Genomic DNA, 24,192 nt, shown 5'->3' on the forward strand with positions numbered 1-24,192 from the left:
GGGCTGAAGAGGGTTACTTCTTCCAATGGTTAAAATTATTCAACCTCCTCATGATGAGAGAAGAGTAAAGGAAACAATGTCTGCTGAACAAACATATTGTTTAATTTTTCTGCTATTGTTTCATCTACAGAATGGGCAGAACTCACTCTGGAAGAGCTAGTGGGAATAATGCCATTTGGGAAGCACACAACATAGGCAGCACAGTGGAGCACAAGAAAGTCTGGAGCTGTTAGTTCTTGGGTCCTGAAGGAATGAGAACTTTCACTGGAGTCTGGATTCCACTGTAGACAAAATCCTCTTTGTATCGCCAAATGACTCCCATTTTCCTAAACTTATACTCTAAGAATATCTTTTAACAGCAATTTGAATAAACCGACTCACATACCACTGTGATTTGATGTCTGATTTGCTACCGAATCAACTGTGTTTGGCCAGCCTTTCTGTCCTCACATTTTTCATAGTGTTTATTCTTAAGCTTAGCAACCAACCAAACTTTGAGTGGAATATCAGTATTCAAGAGTAAAATGTATTATTAGTTTTCTAATTGTTCCACAAGAGATTGAGTTTGTGTAGTTTACATTTTTGCACTTTGTTTTACTTATGATATTCTCAACGCATGAAATTTTGGCCTGTTCCCTCTCACTATTCACAAACTTCCAAACGCTGGTAAAAATGCCTCTGTGTGTCTTTAATTCACATAACAAATTTGTGTTATGCTAAATGTTAGTGAATATATAAACGGAAGAATACAACGATAATTTTGTTAAAGAATCAAAAAGTATCACGATATTCGTCTTAAGATTGTCTTATGGCAGTGACAAATTGAAGTTCCCCACCAAAATGTACGAAGTTTGGATTTGGGCCAGACAGCTAAAAAAAACTGTTTCTTGATCCAAAAAGGTTTTAAGTTGAAAAAATAGTGCTTTTACTTAAAGTAAATTTTAAACAAAGGTGTTTTTTTTTCTTAATTTACTCCATTAAAAAATGCATACATTTGGACAGAGACTCTGTCTCAAAAAAAAAAAAAAAAAAAAAAAAGGCGTACATTTATAGTCACAGAATTAGTTTTCGTTTTGACCTTAAAAGTATTTACTCTAAACTTACTTTACACATACTAAAAATGTAGTTTTTGAAAAAAGAAAGTGAACATGTAGCTTTTCAGACAAGAGAATGGTATGTAATGTTTTGCATCAGCTCCGGGTCTTGTCCACCAATCAGAGGTCCTTTAGAGCTGGTAGGGTCTAGAATGATCATTATTTTATACCCTCATTTTACAGATAAAGAACCTGAGACCCGCTAGAGTAAGTGACTTGGTTAAGACATGGAGCGCTCCAGAGACCAGGTCCAAGATCTTCCCCCGTTTCACAATTACAAGGCGGCTGTCTAGAGGCCATTCCCTTCCTTTGATCCTCATAAAGTTAATTTCCAGTCTCTTGGAGAGGACTGGGCGATCGCCTGGCTTAGAAGTTTTCCTCACTCCCCGAACCCCATTTTCTCTTCCTTTTCTTCCGCTCGCCGTGTCCCCAGCGCCTACAGCTGGAAATCAGCCGCCCGTGAGGCTGCGGGGCACAGAGGCGGCTGGCGGCTCCGCTGACCCCTTGCCGCCGGCCTGGATGAGGCCTGGGCTCGGGAACCGCGTGATGCAGCCCAAAGAACGCGCAGAACAGCACGTGTTCTCCCCGGTGCCCCGGGCTCCCGCGCCGCCGCCCAATCGCCGCGGCCGCCTGACGCTCAGGCCGGGCCTGCAGGCCGCGGGGACTCAGGGCCCGGGGATTCGCGCCGCCGCCGCCCGCCATGCGCTTCCGCTTCGGGGTGGTGGTGCCGCCCGCTGTGGCCGGCGCCCGGCCGGAGCTGCTGGTGGTGGGGTCGCGGCCCGAGCTGGGACGTTGGGAGCCGCGCGGGGCCGTACGCCTGAGGCCGGCAGGCACCGCGGTGGGCGCTGGGGCGCTGGCGCTGCAGGAGCCGGGCCTGTGGCTCGGGGAGGTGGAGCTGGCGGCCGAGAAGGCGGCGCAGGACGGGGCGGAGCCGGGCCGCGTGGACACGTTCTGGTACAAGTTCCTGAAGCGGGAGCCGGGAGGAGAGCTCTCCTGGGAAGGTATTGCCAACAGACGTCTGCCCCCGGTGTAGAGCAGGAGCTCCGGCCCGCACCCCCAGCCGGGGCCTAGGCCTCCGGCGTGCCCGGCAGGCCCCGGCGGCGCGCGTCTCGGGCTCTTTGCCCGCGTCCCTGCGCACTCGCCGGACGCCCCGGGCTGACCCTGCTTTGCCAGCCACGCTGTCGCTGCCAGGGGCGGCTCCGGCTTCCTACTGGTTCCCTAGACCCGTACAGCGCTCCCGGCCGCCTTCCAGTCCCCTCGGTCGCCTGCCCCTCTAACCTGATTTCCGCACACCCAATCTTCAGCTTCTTTCCAACCGCGGCTGCTTCACGGGCCAGTGCCCTTCGTCTCCCGCCCGGAGCCCTCTTAGCCCTCCGAGTCCCCCTCGCCCTCCGAGTCCTTCCTTCGCGGGTCCCTTGGCTGCTCGGCCGCGCGCCGCTGATGGCTTCAACTGCCCAACTCCGCTTTAGTTGAGTTTTGTGTGCTCATTTTCCTGCTCTAGTTCACTAAAAAGAAAAACGATCCAACCAACGAAAGTAGCGTTTTCGCTAATCCTAGACTGCAACGTGCTGCTTAGATTTTTTTTTTTCTTAGATATTGAGAATGAACTAATGGAAAGACATTGAATATTTCCCTTTTTGGATTTCTTTTTCTTTCTTAATCCCAGATATGTGACAATTGAGACATGACCTGATTTCTTAAAATACTAAAACAATACATGTTGGTTGTAGAATAATAATGATGATAAAAAAGAAATCTGCATAGTAAAAACTTACAGTGTTTCCTCCACACAATCTTAAGCACAGTGCTTGTACACATTTATGTATGTGGTATATGCATATACCTTTTTTTTTTGCTTTTCTTGCCTAACAGTATGTTACGGACATCTTTCACTGTCACTACATGTAGATATATATTTTACATGTAGATGTATTTTAAATGGCAACAAATTATTCTGTATCTACGAACGTGCATTTAAGTTCTTTTCAGTTTTCCTCTGTTATAAACAGTAGTAGGTTAATTGAAATTCCTTTTACAGGTATCTTTGAACATTCGGGAGTGTTTCTACAGAGTGGATTCAAAGAAGTGAAATTATTGGGTCAAAATACAGTCATTTTTTTTTTAACACTTCATTAAGGACTGCTAAATTATGCCCTAAAAGGGTGATAACTAATGTCAGCTCCCGCCAACAATGTCTGAATTGAGACAGACCCTTTCTTTAAGGGAAATGTGCAAGGTTGAAGACTGGAGTGGGTGTAACTCAATAGTTGAAGTCAATGAAATGAATGTCTTTTTAGAAGTTTATTTGAAAAGAATGGACCATTTAGCCTGTAATGATGTAGAAACAAAGAATCAGTAAAGAAAGTTAGAGTGGAATATGTTTATATATTATCCTTGTTATCTTTTTGTTCCCCACTAGGCTTATGGTCTGGTAGCATTTATTGGTCTTTTACCATGACAGAATTGAAAGATACCATCTTCAGTTTATCCTTTCTTTACAGGGTATTACTATTATTCATAGTATTGTAGAATTATTTTTTAAAATAAAATATCTGATAATTGTGATAAAAATGTAAATGGTGTGAAACAAAGATCTTCCCTTTCCCTAGTTCTTCTTTTCTTTAGCTTTTCTGACAGTCTTCCCTATGCTGTAGTTTGCTTATGTTGCTATTTCTTAAGGTATCACAAACTTTTGTTTTTAGTTTTTCTAATAGTTACCTTATAAGTTATACATAATTTTTAAAATTAAAATTAGGCAATAAATATTGACACCTACTGGATGCACATAAAATTAACCATCACACCTGTTATGAAATACGAGGAATTTAGCTCAAGTTCATTCTCTATCTTCTCTGCTGATTTTTTTTTACTGTTATTTTCAGTTTTTTTTGATTAATATTTTTCTTTACCATCCAAGCAGGAATTATTTTCAGTTTTGTATTAAAAGTTGACTGTTGACTTTCTAGGAAGTTACTCCTGTAAGAGAGGGTAAGAAAAATATTACACATTTCTTCCTCTCTCCTCAGCTTGGTTTATTATGACTTTTACATTATCAGGTTTTATATAATTTATATTCTGTTTTCTGATTGTTACGGTGCCTTCTTGTTTAAGGTAAATAGACTGATTCTAAGCATTGTAAATTAACAGAGAGTTTTATGAGAAGCAGGATAGCCAAGTGTTTAAAAGCAAGGATTCTGGAGCCAGATTGCCTGGTCTCACCAACCAGTGTGGGATTTGAGGCGCATCACCTCAGCTCACAATGAAAGGATCAAGCTGCCTAATAAATGAACTGTATTTTGTAGAATAGGATATATATTAAGAACTTAGAAGAGGATGTATGGTAAATGTTAAATAAGGGCTAGGTATTATTTTTTACTATTATTAGGAAACCACGTAGTGCAATTAGATCGTAAACAAAGAAATAAAATTTTGTGACATGAAAACTGTACAACTGCAAGGAAAAATTCTCTTTTCTTCACTAAAAATCATGCTCAAATTTGACTTAAAATAGTACTACACTTTGTTTTACTTCATATTTGAACTGTAATGTTCTTCTACAACTTGTTTAAAAATTTGTTATTAATTTTTTTAACAGAAGAGTTACACCAGTTCTCACAATGTTCTAGCTTGATTGCACTACTTGATGAATGCATATTGCTTATTTCTTGAAAATAAATTTTTTTCCTCGAAGAATTAGGATTCCTGTTCTAATTTTCACTTTTCACTAATATATGGCTCTCTGATATATTTTTGTATGTGTGTGTGTATATATATATGTTTCTGATATATATATCAGTTTTATATAAAATATTGACTGTTGACTTTCTATTATATAGAAATTTCATTCTTATAATGCTATTATGCAGGAAGTTACTCCTATATGAGAGGATAAGAAAAATAGCTTACACATTCCTCTCCCTTCCTTACTTCGGCGTGCGCACACACACACAGAAACACACACACACACACACACACACAGGTTTTAGCTATAAACCTGAGACTAAAGAAAACAATTGAACTCCTATATTAGTTGCACTGTTTTAAATGGTATATCTTCCTGTTTCTTAAAAACCTTAATCATTTCTTTGGATAATTTTCAAGAAATGGTAAAATCAGAGAGAAAATATCTGAGCCCTTAAATTCCTAAAAGGTCTTTATTTGGGTTTATTTGCGTTTCAATCAAATGATCTTGATTGATCGTTTGGTACAGTATTCTGGTCTTAAAATAATTTTCCCTTGAAGACTGTGCCTCAGTAATTTCTAGCATCTGTGGCTGATAATTCTAATGTCAAACTAAACCCATTCCTGTTAGCAGTCTGTTTTATCACTTGGCACTTGATTGGCTCTTTAAATTCCAGAAATTGTTTCCTTCAACTCAGGGAAGTTTTCTGTGATTTCTTCCTCTCTCTCTCTCTCTCTCTCTTTTTTTTTGTTGTTCATTAAAAAAAATTCTTCTAAAAATTGGCATACGTGTGCAGAACGTGCAGTTTTGTTACGTAAGTATTATACGTGTGCCATAGTGGTTTGCTGCACCTATTGACCCATCCTCTAAGTTCCCTCCCCTCAACCCCCACCCACCAACAGGCCCTGGTGTGTGATGTTCACCTCTCTTGTGTCCATGTATTCTCAGTGTTCAACTCCCACTTATGAGTGAGAACATGCGGCGTTTGGTTTTCTGTTCCTGTGTTCTCATTAATTGTTGGGCACTTAGGTTGGTTCCGTATCTTTGCAATTGTGAATTTTGCTGCTATAAACATACATGTGCTCTGTAGTCAATTGTTTTTTTCTTGATGTTTCTTTTATTCTATTGATTTTTCTCCAATATCTGGTAGTCCTAGGATATCCATTCATTTTTATGAATGAAGGATATGCTGATCAGTAGGGGTAGCTGTGCTGGTTTTCTGTTGAAATTGTCATGTTTACTGAAAACCTCCTCTAAATGGGAGAACACTCATGGAGTACTGTATAATTTGGCAGATTTTTTGAAGGATAAAGTTCCACTCAGGGTGTGTGGCTGAGGAGCCATAGGCTTAAGATCGTTATTGTTGACAGCGTAAAAAGAACTTTATCATGAGGCGGGATAATTTAGTATATTTTATTGTTGAATGGAGTTGCCTTTTTCTTTTCCTCTAGGTCTGTTGGGTGGGTCTGTAGACATCACAGGACTTGTTTCACCCAATCTCCAGCTCCTAAACCCACACTAGGGTCCTTTCCAGGAAACACTTCCATTACTGTGTTTAGAGCATGCTTATTCCATGTTGGCGATGGGAAGGGGTTGAAGGAGGCAGGTGGGAAATCGTTCTTTCAACTCTTCTCCAGGCTAACATGTGTTTATTTGTTAGGTTTCCTCTTTCATGTTGCTTTTGTAGAAGGCCTCCCTAACTACCTTCTGATTCTTTCTTATAATATCTGTTCCTTTTTCTTATAGCACTTATTACAGTCTAAAAATCATATTGACTATGCTGGATTGGACTTTTTAATTGCAAGTAATAGTAACTGAATGTGAACCAGCCTAAAAATAATTTTTAAAAAATCAATTCATATAACCAAACTGAAAAAAGCATGGAGTACAGCCTGTCTCTCCTCACTTGCTTTCTACCTCTCACTCTCTCATTCTCAGATTTGCTTTTCTCAGGGTTTGGCTTTAGTTTCTCAAGATAATTGACTCTGTCAAGCTAGGTTTTCTCACAAGAAGCTCAGGATTACATGCCTAAATTGGATGTCACACGCAGTATCACTCTGTATTCTCTTGGCTTTTCCCTTAAGGCAACAAGATGGCTGCTGCAGCTCTGTTCAGCTCATGTGCATTTAGTGGAATAAGGGAGAAGAAGGAAGAGTGGAAGAGTCATCCATGGGTATTGCCTATAATCTAGGAAGCAAAAACTTTACCAGAATACCTCCACACTCCCACTTTGTTTTATGTTTAGAATCGGCCAGAACTACTGTGTTTGACTGCCTCTGCTGCAGAAGAGACTGAGTGTATTAGTCAGTTCTTGCATTGCTATAAAGAAGTACCTGAGATTGGGTAATTTATAATGAAAAGAGGTTTAATTGGCTCATGGTTTTTCAGGCTGTACAGGAAACATGGCTGGGGAGGCCTCAGGAAACTAACAAGTATGGCAGAAGATGAAGGGGAAGCAGGGACGATCTGCATGGCTGGAGCAGGAAGAAGAGAGAAAGAGGGAAGTGTTACACACTTAAACAACTAGATCCCATGAGAACCTACTCACTATCATGAGAATAACAAGGGGAAAGTCCACTCTCATGATTTAATCACCTTCCACCAGGCCCTTCCTCCTGTTGGAATTATAATTCAGACGTGAGATTTGGGCAGGGACACAAATCTAAACCATATCATTCTGCCTCTGGCCTCTCCCAAATCTCATATCCTTCTCACATTGTAAAATACAATCTTTTCTTCTCAACAGTCCCCCAAAGTCTCACCTTATTTCAGCATTAACTCAGAAGTTCACAGTCCAAAGTCTCATCTGAGACAAGGCAAGTCCCTTTTGGCTAGGAGCCTGTAAAATCAAAACCACTTAATTACTTCCAAGATACCATGGGGGTACAGACATTGGCTAAATACTCCCATTCCAAAAGGGAGAGAATAGTGAAAACAAAGGGGTTACAGGCTGCATGCAAGTCCAAAACCCAGCAGAGCAGCCATAAAATCTTAAAGTTCCAAAATAATTTCCTTTGACTCCATGTCTCACACCCAGGTAACATTGATGTGAGGGGTGGACTTTCAAGGCCATGGGCATCTCTACCCCTGTGGCTCTGCAGGGTACAGCCCCCATGGCTGCTTTCATGGGCTGGTATTGAGTGCCTGTGGCTTTTCCAGGTCCACGGTACAAGCTGTTGGTGAATCTAACATTGTAGTATCTAGAGGACAGTGGCCTTCTTTTCATAGCTTCAGTAGGCAGTGCCCTAGTGGGAACTCTGTTTGGGGACTCCAACTCAACATTTCCCCTCTGTGCTGCCTTAGTAGACATTCTCCCTGAGCGCTGTGCCACTGCAGCAGACTTCTGCCTGGATATCTAGGTGTTTCCATATATCCTCTGAAATCTAGGTGGAGGCTCCAAAGCCTCAACTCTTGCTGTCTGTGCACTAGCTGGCTTAACATCCCATGGAAGCCTCCAAGAATTATGGCTTGCATCCTCTGGAGCAGTGGAGTGAGACATATCTGGGACCATTTTAGCCAAGGCTGGAGGTGGAGAAGCTGGGATTCAGGGAGCAGTGTCCTGAGGTTGTACAGGGTAGTGGGGCCCTGGGCCTATGAAGCTATTTTTTCCTCCTAGGCCTCCAGGCTTGTGGTGAGAGGGGCTGCTATGGAGGTCTCTGAAATGCCTTCCAGGCCTTTTCTACATTGTCTTAACTATTAATATACAGCTTCTCTTTACTTTTGCAAATTTCTACAGCCAGCTTGAATTCCTCCCTGAAAATGGGTTTTTCTTTTCTGCCACATGGCAAGTCCGCAACTTTTCTAAGCTTTTATGCTCTGCTTCCCTTTTAAGTATAAGTTCCAGTTTCAGATGATCTCTTTGCTCATAAATATGAGTGTATGCTGTTAGAAGCAGCCAGACCACATCTTGAATGCTTTGCTGCTTAGAAATTTCTTCCACCACTTACTCTAAATCATCTTTCTCAAGTTCAGATTTCCACAGATCTCTAGAGCAGGGGCACAATACTGCCAGTCTCACTGCTAAAGTACAACATGAGTGGCTACTCTAGTTCCCAGTAAGTTCTTCATCTCCATCTGAGACCACCTCTGCCTGGACTTCACTGTCCCTATCAGTATCAGCATTTTGGTCACAAGCATTCAACAAGTCTCCAGGAAGTTCCAAACTTTCCTTCATCTTCCTGTCTTCCTCTGAGTCCTCCAGACTGTCCCCACCTCTGCCCAATACCCAGTTCCAAAGCTGCTTCCACATATTCAGATATCTTTATAGCAATGCACCTCTTCCCAGAACGAATTTTCTGTGTTAGTTCTTGCATTACTATAAAGAATGACCTAAGACTGAGTGATTTCTAAAGAAAAGAAGTTTAATTGGCTCATGGTTTTCCAGGCTGTACAGGAAGCATGGCTTGGGAGGCCCTGGGAAACTTACAAACATCGCAGAAGGCAAAGGGGAAGGAGGCATGTCCTACATGGCTGGAGCAGGAGGAAGAGAGAGAAGGGGAAGTGCTACACGCTTTTAAGCAACCAGATATCATGAGAACTCACTTTCACAAGAACAGCAAGGAGGAAGTCTGCCCCCATGATTCAATCATCTCTCACCAGGCCTCTCCTTCAACATTGGGGATTACTGTTCAGACATGAGATTTGGGTGGGGACAAAAATCCAAACCGTATCGCTGGGAAAGTGCTTTATTTAGGCCAGCACATTCCTTTCCTGAAGAAAATTAGGGTACTGATTACCAAGAAGAATGAGGAGAGTAGATTTTAGGTAGGCAGCTAACAATGCATGCTACAGTTAAAACAAAAGATACCATGTACAACATTTATTTGTGTATTTTTTGGTTTCTGTCTTCTACCAGATTGTGAGCTCTATGAGTGTAGGGACTATGTATTTTATTCATTCTTTTATATCTTGCAATTGTAGCTGATACATAGTAGCTGCGCAGTAAATATTGGTTGGATGAATAGAGCACAGAACAGAAAGAGATGGAGGGTTTTTTTTTTTTTAAACCATGGGCTAATTACTTCTTAGGTGCTTTCAATTAAATTACCCTTTGTCCTTATAACAACACTGCAAGGCAGATACTCATTTCTCTGTTATGTAAATAAGAAGAAGATTGAGGCTTTCCTCTAGGTCTAATCTGTTGTGAATCCCATCCAGTGAAATTTTATTTTCAGATACTGTATTTCTCGTCTCTAGAAGTTCTATTCAGTATTCTTGTGCATCTTCTTCTTTTATTCTCATTTAGCTTATGTTTTTCTTTAAATTCGTGATGATGTTGAAGATATAGTCAGTCTTTATTTTCTCATTTCCTTATCTATGTCATATTTGGGTGTGGTTTCTGTTGACTAGTTTTTCTAACAGTTATTGATAGTATTTGACTACTTCTTTCCATGTCTTTTTTGAGTAACCATAGCTGAGCTTTATTTATGGATTATTTTAAGGTATGATAAATTATAAATTATGTATTTTTAAGAATAAACTGTTTAGAATAATTTTAGATTTTACAGAAAAGTTGCAAAGACAGTATAGAGAGTTCTCATATACTCCTTACCAGTTTCCTCTATTGTTAATATTTTATATTAGTATGGCACTTGTGAGAATTAAGGACCAATGTGGATACATGATTTTTAACTAGGATCCAAATTTCATTCATATTTCATTATTTTTTACTTAACATACTTTTTCTCTTCTAAGACCTTAACTATATGACCACATTACATGTATTATTTATGACTGTGATAGTTTCTCAGACTTTATGTATTTCTGCAGTGACCTTGACAGTTTTGAATAGTGTTCATCAGGTATTTTGCAGAAAGTTTCTCAGTTGGGATTTTTCTGGTGTTTTTTCTTGTCATTAGACTTGGATTATGGGTTTTTGGGAAGACCATCGAAGTAAAGTGCCTTCTTTATTACATCATATCAAGGATCTATACTATTAACATGATTTACTACCGTTTGTGATGACCTTGATCATGTAGTCGAAGTTGTATTTGTTAGTTTTCTCTGCTGTAAAAGTTGTGTTTTCCCCGTATTTCCATACTGTAGTCTTTCAGAAGAAGTCACTGTGCATTGCTCACATTTAAAAAGTGAGAAGTTATGTTCCGCCAGCTTGAGGGCAGAATATCTACATTAATTATCTGGAATGTATTTGTATGGGGGGTTTGTCTCTTCTCCCTCATTTATTTACCTATTCAATTATTTTTATATATATGAATTCACAGATATTATTTTATACTTTGGTTTAAATATCTTACTACTTTATTTTCTCGTTCAGTTTATTTCAGGTTTGGCCATTGAGAACTCTTTTGGTGGCTTCTCTTCTGTGTCTCTTTGACATCCCCCCGTCTTTGTGTGTGTGATTTTTGGTTTCTTTGTTTTTGAGTACTTCCTTATTTTCTGGCACTACAAGGTGTTCTGAGATCATCTTTTATGTTTCCTTCCTCCACGCTAAAATTGGACATTTATCCAGGGAGCTCTGTTTGATTTTATTGTAGAATGGTATTAGAAATCAAGATCTGGGCAGTGAGTGTGCCTCTTCCTTCTGGGATATTGTTGCTTGTAGGCCTTCTTAGCTGGCGAAACAAAGAAATATGTGTTTATATTAATTATATATATGGGAAATATATTATTTGTAATATAAAGTTCTGTGGATTTTGATAAATGCACAGTGTCATGTATTCATTATGTTAGTCTCATTTAGACTAGTTTCACCTCCATAGAAACTCCTCTGTCTTTTGTCTATTCAACCCTCCCCACTCCTCAAACCCTTGGCAACCACTGATCTGTTTACCATTTCCATAGTTTTGCCTTTCCACAATGTCAAGTAATTAGAATCATGCAGTGTGCAGCCTTTTCAGACTGGCTTCTGTCATTTAACAATATATTTAATATCTATCTATGTTTTTTTTCTGTAGCTGTAATTTTTTTTTTATTGCTGAATGATATTCCATTATATGGATGTTCCACATTTTGTTTATTTGCCTATTGAAGGACATCTTGATTGTGTCCAGGTTTGGGTGATTATAAATAAACATTGGTGTGCAGATTTTTGTGTAGGTATGAATTTTTATATCAGTGGGTAGATATCTAGGAATGAGTTTGCTGGATCATATGATAAGACTATTCAGCATTGTAAGAAACTGCCAAATCATCTTTTAGAGTGGCCTAGTATTTTTCATTTCCACTGGCATAGAATGAGAGTTCCTGTTCCACATTTTCATCAGCATTGGTGTTGTTAGTGTTTTGGATTTTAACAACTCTAACAGGTGCATAGTGGTATCTCATTGTTTAAATGTGCAATTCTGTAATAAATGATATTGAGCATTGTTTTATAAACTTATTTGCCATCTGTATATATTCTTTGGGTGTCTGTTCATATCTTCTTTTAATTTTTAAATTTTTTTAAATTCATGATTTTTAAGAATTCTGTATATATTTTGGATACAAGCCTTTGAGAGATGAGTGATTTGCAAATATTTTCTCTCAGTATGTGACTTATTTTTTATTATCGTAGCAGTGTCTGTTGCAAAACAAAACTATTAATAAAATCCAACAATTTTTTTTTCTTTCATGATTATGCTTTTGGTATTGAATTAAAAAACTCCTCTCCAAATCAAAGTTCATCTAGTTTTTCTCCTATGTTATTTTTGGAAGTTTTTACATATGCATATATTTATAAGCCATTTTCTGTTAGTTTTTATGTTTTATATAAGGTCTGTGGCTAGGTTCTTTTTGCTCCCCATATGGACATCCACTTGTTCCAGGACAGTTTGTTGAAAATACTGTCCATTGTTTTTTAAAGTGTCTTTGTTAGAAACCACCTGACTTTATTTGCATATGTCCATTTCTGTGCTCTCTCTTCAGTTCTATATGTCTGGTTTTTTTTTTGAAGCCAGTATCACACTCTGTTCATTACTGTAGCTTTATACTAATCTTGAAATAGTGTAGTGTGAATCTTCTAACTTTGTTCTTGTTCTTCAAGATTGTGTTGGCTCTTCTTGGTCATTTGCTTTTCCAAATACTTTTTAGAATCAGTTGTTGACTTGTACAAAATAGCTTGCTGTGATTTTGTGTTGAAGCTATAGATGGAGTTCAGAAGAACTGACATCTTAACAATATTGAGTTTTCCAACTTATGAACATAGAATATGTCTCCAGTTTTGTTAGATTTATACATAAGGGGTTTTGGTGTGCTGTTTTAAATAGTATATTTAGTTTTTCTTAAACAATTAAATTTCAGTTCTTTGCTGATATCTAGGAAATAAATTAACTTTTGTATCTATTGTTTTTTGTTTGCATGCTCGCTGTTGTAATTTACATTGTTTCATAGAGTTTGGATTAGTTTCTGACAGTTAAGTTACTTGTGGATTAGCTTGTTCTCTGTGAGGTTCCTCTTGAAGGTTTACAAGGGCAGGTCTCTAGGAGGGTTAGTGCAGCCCCACTATTAAGCAATGAACTCTGGATTCTTTACTGAATGCCTCAATGTACTCAGTGCCCCAAGATTTCCTCACTGTGTCTGGTGGAGACTAAAATTTTTCCCAGTTCTGTGTAAGCTCTGCAAGTTGTCTGGCTTACAATTTTCAGAAATTTTTCTTTTCTTGCCATTTGTTCTGTGTATGACTCTGTCAAAGTTTACCTTTTGCATCCACAATTGACATGCAGCCAAAGAATCTAGGAAACTTTTATGCAGTTTTACAGACCTCTTTGTCTGTATAGCTTTCTCATCTCTGGTATTTAACTCTCACTTTGTTCTCCCCAAATGTGAAAGAAAGCTCCCCATCCCTATGGCATGGTTTGGAAATGCCTTGAAGTCAGAAATCCATGGATTTATATCATTCATCTTGTTAGTTTTCTTCTCTTAGGGATTATAGTCCTGTACTGCCTTTTATTCAACTTTCAAAAACAAATATTTCATGAAGTTTGCCATTTTTCTAGTTATTCTTTTTGTAGGCAGGAACAGAAATCTCTACTGATTTTTAAAAATTTTGCAGGCAGATATTTGTCCAACATATCCTAAATTTTTTGCAAAATAAGTCTTGATTTTGTTATTTAACTTATATCTAATTTTTTGTATATTTGTGTATTTTTGTGTTCTGTATGTATGTATATGTATATAGTCTAAACTATATCTTTCTTGTGAAATTAGATTATTTATTTTGGAACTCACTTCATGATGAAAATCCTTAACTCTAATTATAATGTGTCATTAGATTGGCACGTCCCCACTCCATGATACTCTGGATCAGGTTTTATATTCTTAGATTTTAATGGCCATAAATTCATCCTTCAAATTGTCACTATTTTTTTGCTCCAGTCTTTCATTTGTCCTGCACAAACTGTAATTTCCCTTCATTTCATATCACCTTTTGTGGTACAATGTTTATGTTAGAGCATATTTGACATAAAAAATTTTGAATCCTTAAATCTATTATAATTTAAGAAGATTAAACAAATCAACATGAAATTTTACATCTTTAAAATAACACATTTGTTTGTGAAGGCAGCCATAATCAAGTACCACACGCTGGGTGGTTTAACAGAAATTTATTGTTCCACACATCTGGAGCCTAAAGGCCCAAAATGTAGGTGCTATCAGAGTTGGTTTCTTATGAAAGCTGTGAGGGAATTATCTGTTCCAGGCCTCTTTCTTTGGTTTATAGATGGCTGTCTTCTCCCTGCATCTTAACACCATCTTCTCTCTTTGTGTCTCTGTGCCCAAATTTCTTCTTAAAAAGGCACTAATCATATTGGATTGGGGCCACTCCTAATGACCTCATTTTAACTTTATTACCACTGCAAACACCCTATCTTCAAATAAGATCACATTATGGGGATCTAGGAGTTCGGACTTTTATATGACTTTTGGGGGACACAACTCAACCCATAAGAGAATAAATCTTTTCTAATATTTCATTCACCAAATTATTCTTAATATTTCAGGTGTTATGATTTGGTATTCCTTTCCATACCACATCACCTCTACTAGGCAGGGCATGGAAATTTGGCAAGTAAATTTTAATATCCCATATACAACCTCTGAGCTCTAGAACTTAATAGGGAGAAGTTCTTTGTGTTTGTGTAGGATGTGCGGTATCTTTGTATTATCAGTGAGAAGAGAATTGAGAGAAAATGCCAACAAAACTGGGAGGTGAGTAGAGACTCTGTTTATTCCAACTGGTCCTTTTCCTTGACATTTCTCTTAATTCCCCTATCCTTTTTCAAAAGAATATTCATTTAATGTGTTGTTTCAGCCAAAATGATTCAGAGTTTTTGAGAACATTATCAAGAAATAGGTTCAAATCCAGATGAAAAGTCTTTTCCCTTACTCTTGGATCAAACCACAGTCTTCTACAAATCCAAAATAAAATTGTGCCAGACTAAAATAATCCAGGTATAAAAATTGCTACTGTTTCTCATTCTATGTCCCCCCGTATCTGGTCTTCCATCATTTGCCAGGGTTAATGAGAGCTGAAATGATATTACTTGCTACTTTTAGATGATTTGTTCATGTTCTGTAGAAGCAGAATGGAAGTTCTAACATTAGGGCAAATTAAAGAAAGTACTGTTGCATGCTCACAGGTGAGAAGAGACAAAAGTTATGAACTTTTCCCCCCAAAAAGGTAGTAAAGCAATTACAATGTTATGAATTGTTCTTTGGTGACCTACCAGAAACAAAATAATAGTTTGGATAAAGTATAAGCTTAAACCAGTATACCATATTTTATGATGTCTAGAGAAATAATAGGCATCTGATGGGGATGTTTTATTTGTGTAAAAATAATGCTTATGTGTTTGAGATGTGAGAGTGAATGTGTCTGAGATATGAGAATGAGTTGTGAATGAATGAGAGTGAATGCTCATGTGTTTGAGTTGTGAGAATGAATTGTGCTTGCAGAAAGCCAGTAAACATATAGTTCAATGAGATAAGAGTTGTCTTAGGAGATTGCACCTTTTTCTGAAAGAGCTAGAATAAGGCTGACAGGTCAAGATTGACTGTCTGGACCTCCACCAGGTGTGAGAAGTTTTAGTACCATTGTTGGTCCTAGGACTTCTGTTCCAGTAAGCTCATTAAAATGTTTTATTTTTCCAACACCATCACCAGTTTGAGTTTCATTATCTGGAATATCTTCTAAGTTTTTTGCTCTGATGCTGGCATCCTGGGCAAAGTCCAGATAGCTCAGGCCTGTAGTGCAGCCAGTACGTACAGGAGTGAGAAGCCCAACAGTTTCAATTCCGTGATCTTTATGTTTTTAAATGGGAAATTGTAATGCCACGTGAATGTAGCATTTTATCCTGAATTTTAGCCAACTAAAACTTGAGAGAATTAAGGGAATGATTTTTACTCTTTTTTATTTGACAAGGTCTGGCTCTGTCACCCAGGCTGACGTACAGTGGCATGATCTTGGCTCATTGCAGCCTTCGCCTCCCAGGCTCAAGCTATCCTCCCACGTCAGCCTCCCGAGTAGCTGAAACCACAGGCATTATTTCACCATGGCCAGCTAATTTTTGTATCTTTTGGTAGAAATGGGGTTTCTCCATGTTGCCCAGACTGGTCTCAAACTCCTGAAACACAAGTGATCCACCTGTCTAGGCAACCCAAAGTAATGGGATTACAGGTGCCAGCCACTGCACCTGGTCAGGTTGTTATAAAATTATTGTCTTTTAAATCTTAGTCATAAAAGGCTCAATACTGTTTCTGTGAGCAAAGAGAAATTTTATCATGGTTTGATCTATTACCAACGTCTCTCAACATTATATTTGTAGATTTTATGAACTGTGTATGTTTAGAAGAAGTTAGCATGACATTTACATTCATGCCTTTTGCCATAAAATACCAAAATATTACCATCTCTATTGTTTGGAGTCAGCAAAAGTCTATCTGTTTGATGAATATGACAATCAGTATTTGGCACAATTCCAGAACTGGAATAATCTGGGACCCCACACATGGAAAACAATATTTTGGGGTCACACTGTTAGTTCCATCATCTTCAATTTAGAGCTATCCTGAATTTCACCCATGGACTTCTGAGGTAAAAGTAATTCTGAGTGTTGTCCAAAAAGACATTGGTTTAAAGTATTGCTTTAACACTTACTAGTTCAGAATAAGTATGAGGAAGAATTTACTTAATGTATCTGAGTATTGCTTGTAAATGGAAGTAAAACTATTTTATATAAAAATATTGACAATATTTTGTCATTGGTTTGTGTTTCTTAGTTTTGGCAATGTCTCATGTTTTCTCTACAATGAAGAAGTATCCCATAAAAGACTATGTATGCTTTTTTGCACAGACTTCAGTCTTTACTTAATGAGGTTAGAAGTTTGAATCTGAAATTTTAGCTTGATAATGTTGTCTTTTGATTGTGGTTGAAGAAGTTTTGTTATCTCTCAGAGGGATGTACTTAGAATCCATTAGGGAATCAATCTAATTAGAGATGAGAAATGTTGAGAGATATGATCTAAATGAAACATAAAAAAACACTAAAAACTCTTCTGGGTATTCTGGTAATTCAAAAATGTGTTAACTTTATTAAACCTCAAGTTTTAGTATTGTTTAAATTGTTATTTTGGTATTAACCACTGAGAAGAGATCTCTATTAATTTTATCCCTTCAATTAGGACAACTAAAACCCTAACAAATCAGAATCAGTATTTTATTCACTTATTCTACTCATTTAAGAACTTGGAAGCTCAGTTATACACCTGGAATTGTGATAGGTACTGGGATACCAAGATGAAAAATTTACAGCCCTTGAGGTTAAGAGATATTTTTAGTTGAGGGGAAAAAATACTTATTGTCAAGTAAGGACCAAAGCAGAAGTCTGAAACCTGTATGCAGTGTTGTGGAAGAAGTCTATCTGGGTGGGAATTCAGGAGGGAGAAAGGGGTTGGGAAGGCTTTATAGTAGGGATAGTATTTTGAACTTGGTATTTAATGAAAAATAGGATATTCTCTCATTTATTTTTGTATTGCAATTATGGGAATAAATACAACAAAGCTGTTTTAAAAAATCTGATCTGAATCCAAGAAGAAATGGGTGCTCAGGCTTTATCCTCCATGTGAGGGAGACAGGAGAAAGGCTGATATTATTAAAATGACAAGGAAAGAGCCAAAGTCGGAGAGTTTCAAAGATGTTTAAGCTTTTTGTAGTGGGGTTCCCTGGGTGTGTGGTGGTGTGGGGTGAGCTGCACAAACGCATTTTGGGGTGAAGGAATCCTGAGTGAGAAGACTGCCACAGCTGTGAGGAGGGTGGGAATGGTGGCTGCAGGAGGCTGTGGGGCGGCCACTCTGGGGCGGGGGTAGGGGCTTCTTTCTTGAGGCCTGGAGGAGGTGGGCAGGGATCGCATCTCTTGCTGCACGGGTTACTTCCAGCGGTCTCTACTGATATTTTTTCTTTTCTGTCAAACATAAAACATCAGACAACTTTCTAGTGAATTTTCTAGGCACACCAGTGATGCCCTGTCCTGGAATGCATTAGGATCACCTTGGGAGCTTTTTAAATCACAGACCTGCAGAATCCTCATGGGTGGATCCTGGGAATTCATATTTTTTATAACAGTTTGCTGAGATGTAATTCACATACCATAGAATTCATCCGTTTAAAGTGTACAGTTCAGTGGTTTTGAGGACACTCAGCCTTCTGTCCCTATGGATTCTACATCTGTGGATTCAACCAATCTTGGATTGAAAATATTCAGGAAAAAATTCTACAAAATTCTAAAAAGGAAAACTTGAATTTGCCGTCTGCCAAGTATTATGTTGATTCCACACAAGTGGAGTGATGTGCCGGCATTGTATTAGGTATTTAATAGTATAAGTAACCTAGAGATGATTTAAAGCAGCGGTCCCTAACCTTTCTGTCACCAGGGACCAGTTTTGTGGAAGATAGTTTTTCCATGGACTAGGGAGATGGGGATGTTTGTGGGATGATTCAAGCACATTGTATTTATTGTGCGCTTTATTTCTATTATTACTCCATTGTAATATGTAATGAAATAATTTTACAACTCACCATAACGTAGAATCAGTGGGAGCCCTGAGCTTGTTTTCCTGCAATTAGATGGTCCCATCTATGGGTTAGAGAAGACAGTGACACATCAGCAGGCATTAGCTTCTCATAAGGAGCCCGCAACCTAGATGTCTCCCAAGTGCAGTTCACAATAGGGTTTGTGCTCCTATGAGAATCTACTGTGCCGCTGGTCTGACAGGACACAGAGTTCAGTCCATAATGTGAGTGATGGGGAGCAGCTGTAAATACAGATGAAGCTTTGCTCACTCACTTGCCTGCTTACCTCCTGCTGTGCAACCTGGTTTCTAAGGGAGGAAGTTGGCCATAGGTTGGGATCCCTGATTTAAAGTACAACATATCCTCGAATAACATCTTTCATCGAATGTTTTTTCATTACAATGTTAATGAGAAAAAGATCATTTCCTGCCAGGGCCCCTGTCTGCGGAGTCTGCATGTTCTTCCTGTGTCTGTGTGGGTTCTCTCCACGTCCTTTGCTTTCCTCCCACATCTTAAAGCTGTCCCTGTGTGGTTCTTTGGTATGTATGTATGATCCCAGTCAGAGTGAGTGTAGGTGTGTATGAGTGCCTTGCCATAGAAGGGTGTCCTATCTAGGGTGGGTGCCTATCTAGCACCTGCAGGAATGAAATCTGGCCACCCTTGATCCTGAACTGGAATAATTGAGTTGGTAAATGAATGAAGAAATGAATGCAAATTATTGTCAAGCAAAAATCTGTAAAGTATATGATAATCATACAAATGCTTGACAACAAATAATATGCTACCAAAGTGCTCAGTGAGCCTCCCTGTTTGTGATCGTTTTGGAACTGGGTGGTGGCAGGAGGTGCTGATTTTTCGCTTTGCAAACATTTGTTCCTCAGTGTAACCCATCACCACCCCTGTTACAGCAGTCATTCACTGACTCACCACTAATTGGTTAAATAATTTTCTTACCTGTTGATATGGTTTGGTTGTGTCCCCACCCAAATCTCATCTTGAATTCCCACATGTTATGGGAGGGACCCAGTGAGAGGTAATTGAATCATGAGGGCAGGTCTTTCTCATGCTGTTCTCATGATAGTGAGTAAGTCTCATGAGATCTGATGACTTTAGAAGGTGGAGTTTCCCTGCACAAGCTCTCTTTCTCTTTGCCTGCTGTTATCCATGTAAGATGTGACTTGTCCCTACTTGCCTTCTGACATGATTGTGAGGCTTTCCCAGCCACATGGAACTGTAAGGCCAATTAAACCTCTTTTTTTGTAAATTGCTTGTCCCAGGTATGTCTGTCAGCATTGTGAAAATGGACTAATACACTTGTCTTTATTCATCTTTCTTAAATATGTGTATAGTTCACATTTATTTCAGTGTTTAATATGAGAAGTGTTTGGGATATTTATTGAGAAGTTTGGTGACGTTTTTATGACCAGAAATATGCCATAGAAACTTTAATCTTATTTAAATATCACTTCGCTATAGTAAAATTGGTTTATTATGCATCATTACACTTAAAGTCACAGTTTCTGAGAACCTATCTACCATGTTAACTGAGGGCTTACTGCATACAGGAGGTTGTGTGTAGTTTGTATGCAAATACTATGCCATTTTATATCTGGGACTTAAGCATCTGCAGATTTTGGTATCTGCCAGCAGTCCTGTGACCAATCACTCACGGGAACTGAGAGACAACTCTACATTCACAAAGTGTTACGTAACTATCAACACTTATTCTTATGACATTTTTGCCATTCCAGAAAGAAACTCCATACTCATTACCAATTTTTATTCCTCCCTCCCCTATCCTCAGGCTAATGTACTTTCTGTCTCTAGGGCTTTGCCTGTTCTGGATATTTCATAGAAATGGAGTCATACAATATGTGGCCCTTTGTAGCTGGCTCCTTTTACTGATGTTAATGTTTTGGAGGTTTGTACGTGTTGTAGCATGTCTCAGTTCGTCATTAAACCTTATTACTGAGTAATATTCCATTGTATGGGTGTGTCGCATTTTCTTTATTCACTCACCAGTTGGTGGAGGTAAAAGCCATTTTCACTTTTAAAATAGTGGTACTGTGAGCATTTGCATATAAGTTTTTGTGTGACCATATGTTTTTACTTGTATTGGGTATGTACCCAGAAGTGGAACTGCTGGATCATATGGCAACTCTATGTTTAACTTTTTGAGGAAATTCCTAACTGTTTTCCAAGGTGACTGCACTATTTTCTGCTCACCAGCAGTGTATGAGAGTTTTAGTTTTTCCACATTCTTGTTATTGTGTGTATTTTTAATTTTAGCCATTGTAGAAGGTATGAAATGGGGTCTTATTGTGGTTTTGATTTCCCTAATGACTAATGATGTTGAGTATCTTTTCAGGTACTTATTGGCTGTATGTCAATATGGAAGATACACACGTAGAACTAGAAGTACCATATGACCCAGCCATCCCATTACTGGGTATATACCCAAAGGATTATAAATCATGCTGCTATAAAGACACATGCACATGTATGTTTATTGCGGCACTATTCACAATAGCAAAGACTTGGAATGAACCCAAATGTCCATCAGTGACAGACTGGATTAAGAAAATGTGGGACATATACATCATGGAATACTATGCAGCCATAAAAAAGGATGAGTTTGTGGCCTTTGTAGAGACATGGATGCAGCTGGAAACCATCATTCTCAGCAAACTATCGCAAGAACAGAAAATCAAACACCGCATGTTCTCACTCATAGGTGGGAACTGAACAATGAGATCACTTGGACTCGGGAAGAGGAACATCATACACCGGGGCCCCTCATGGGCGGGGGGGGAAGGGATGGCATTGGGAGTTATACTTGATGTAAATGACGAGTTGATGGGTGCTGACGAGTTGATGGTTGCAGCACGCCAACATGGCACAAGTATACATATGTAACAAACCTGCATGTTAGCCACATGTACCCTAAAACTTAAAGTATAATAAAAAAAAAAAAAAAAGCTTTGGCTAGCGTTCTCAAAACACTCATAATAAGCAGGTGCTATCTTTTTTTTTTTTTTTTTTTTACTTTCCAGAAAATCAATAGGAAAAATGCCTTGAGAATTTCCAAAACTGCTGTCATGATATCTTCTCTTGACCATCAATTTGTGGTTTGATTGGGCCACTTTCACTTCTCAGTAGCCATTGCTTTGCTTGTACTTTGTCTTCAGGATCATACTGGTAAAGTCATGTTTCATCTCCTGTTATAATTCTTCAAAGCAGGGCTTCAGAAGCTTGATCTCATTTGTTTAAAATTTTCATTGAAAGCCCTGCTCTTGTCTGCAATGGTTTTGGCACCCATTGAATGGAAAGTCTGTTCAAATTTAATTTTTCAGCTTGGAATTGTGTAAGCTGACCCAGCTATTGTTTCTGCTGTTAATTATTGGTGATCTTCCTATCAAGAAAAATTTTTTCTTTGTAAATTGATGTGGATGGTCTGTTGCTGCAGGCTTCATCTTCAACATTGTCTCATCCCTTCTTAAAATGAGTTATATATGAAAAAATGCTGACTTCATTGGGGCTTTGTCTCCATAAACTTTTGATGCTTTTTGTAAAGCATCAATGATTTCACCACTCTTCCACCTGAACTTCACCATAAATTTGATGTGTGTTCTTGCTTCAGTTTTAAGCAGAATTCATGTTGCTGTAAAGGAGCTCTTTTCAAACTGCTGCCTTATTCTTCTTATTGCCTCAAATTAGACCTTGTTCAGATATGTTATAACAAGTCAGTATAAGTTTATTTTAGTTCCAAGAAATTTTGAAACCTATACATAGTTTTTCCACAATATGCATTTTCTGTGAGCTTTATTTTATTTTATTTTATTTTACTTTAAGTTCTAGGGTACATGTGCACAATGTGCAGGTTTGTTACTTAAGTATATATGTACCATGTTGGTGTGCTGCACACATTAACTCGTCATTTACATTAGGTATATCTCCTGATGCTCTCCCTCCCCACTCCCCCCACTGCACAACAGGCCCCAGTGTGGGATGTTCCCCTTCCTGTGTCCAAGTGTTCTCATTGTTTAATTCCCACCTATTAGTGAGAACATGTGGTGTTTGGTTTTTTGTCCTTGCAATAGTTTGCTAAGAATGATGGTTTCCAGCTTCATCCATGTCCTTGCAAAGGACATGAACTCATCCTTTTTTATGGCTGCATAGTATTCCATGGTGTATATGTGCATTTGGGTTGGTTCCAAGTCTTTGCTATTGTAAATAGTGCCACAGTAAACATGTCTGCATGTGTCTTTATAGCAGCATGATTTATAATTCTTTGGGTATATACCCAGTAATGGGATGGCTGGGTCAAATGGTATTTCTAGTTCTAGATCCTTAAGGAATCACTACACTGTCTTCCACAATGGTTGAACTAGTTTGCAGTCCCAACAACAGTGTAAAAGTGTTCCTATTTCTCCATATCCTCTCCAGTACCTGTTGTTTCCTGACTTTTTAATGATCACCATACTAACTGGTGTGAGATGGTATCTCATTGTGGTTTTGATTTGCATTTCTCTGATGGCCAGTGATGATGAACATTTTTTCATGTGTCTGTTGGCTGCATAAATGTCTTCTTTTGAGCAGTGTCTGTTCATATCCTTTGCCTGCTTTTTGAAGGGGTTGTTTTTTTCTTGTAAATGTGTTTGAGTTCTTTGTAGATTCTGGATATTAGACCTTTGTCAGATGGGTAGATTGCAAAAATTTTCTCCCATTCTGTAGATTGCCTGTTCACTCTAATGGTAGTCTCTTTTGCTGTGCAGAACCTCTTTAGTTTAATTAGATCACATTTGTCAATTTTGACTTTTATTGTCATTGCTTTTGGTGTTTTCATCATGAAGTCCTTGCCCTTGCCTATGTCCTGAATGGTATTACCTAGGTTTTCTTCTAGGGTTTTTATGGTTTTAGGTCTAACATTTAAGTCTTTAATCCATCTTGAATTAATTTTTGTATAAGGTGTAAGGAAAGGATCCTGTTTCAGCTTTCTACATATGGCTAGACAGTTTTCCCAGCACCATTTATTAAATAGGGAATCCTTTCCCCATTGCTTGTTTTTGTCAGGTTTGTCAAAGATCAAATGGCTGTAGTTGTGCGGTATTGTTTCTAAGGGCTCTGTTCTGTTCCATTGGTCTATATCTCTGTTTTGGTACCAGTATCATGCTGCTTTGGTTACTGTAGCCTTGTAGTATAGTTTGAAGTCAGGTAGCGTGATGCCTCCAGCTTCGTTCTTTTGGCTTAGGATTGACTTGGCAAGGCAGGCTCTTTTTTGGTTCCATATGAACTTTAAAGTAGTTTTTTCCAATTCTGTGAAGAAAGTCATTGGTAGCTTGATGGGAATGGCATTGAATCTATAAATTACCTTGGGCAGTATGACCATTTTCACGATATTGATTCTTCCT

At 38.6% G+C, this 24,192-nt stretch overlaps 1 protein-coding gene across 5 annotated transcripts in view; it reads left to right on the forward strand.

Annotated features, from left to right (window-relative positions):
- The first annotated feature begins 898 nt into the window (after positions 1–898).
- Positions 899–24,192, forward strand: part of EPM2A (EPM2A, laforin glucan phosphatase) — a 129,297-nt gene continuing 106,003 nt past the window's right edge. For 2 of the 5 annotated variants that reach the window (XM_025384495.1, XM_025384494.1), the window contains exon 1: positions 899–2,095. In XM_025384495.1, the coding sequence (XP_025240280.1) occupies positions 1,795–2,095 (301 nt within the window). In that variant the 5' untranslated portion in view covers positions 899–1,794. Of the gene's footprint in view, positions 2,096–15,552; positions 16,391–24,192 lie in introns of those variants that run through there. The other 3 variants (XM_025384498.1, XM_025384497.1, XM_025384499.1) reach the window with 3 other exon arrangements.

Source organism: Theropithecus gelada, chromosome 4, assembly GCF_003255815.1.
Source record: "Theropithecus gelada isolate Dixy chromosome 4, Tgel_1.0, whole genome shotgun sequence".
Classification (NCBI taxonomy): domain Eukaryota; kingdom Metazoa; phylum Chordata; class Mammalia; order Primates; family Cercopithecidae; genus Theropithecus; species Theropithecus gelada.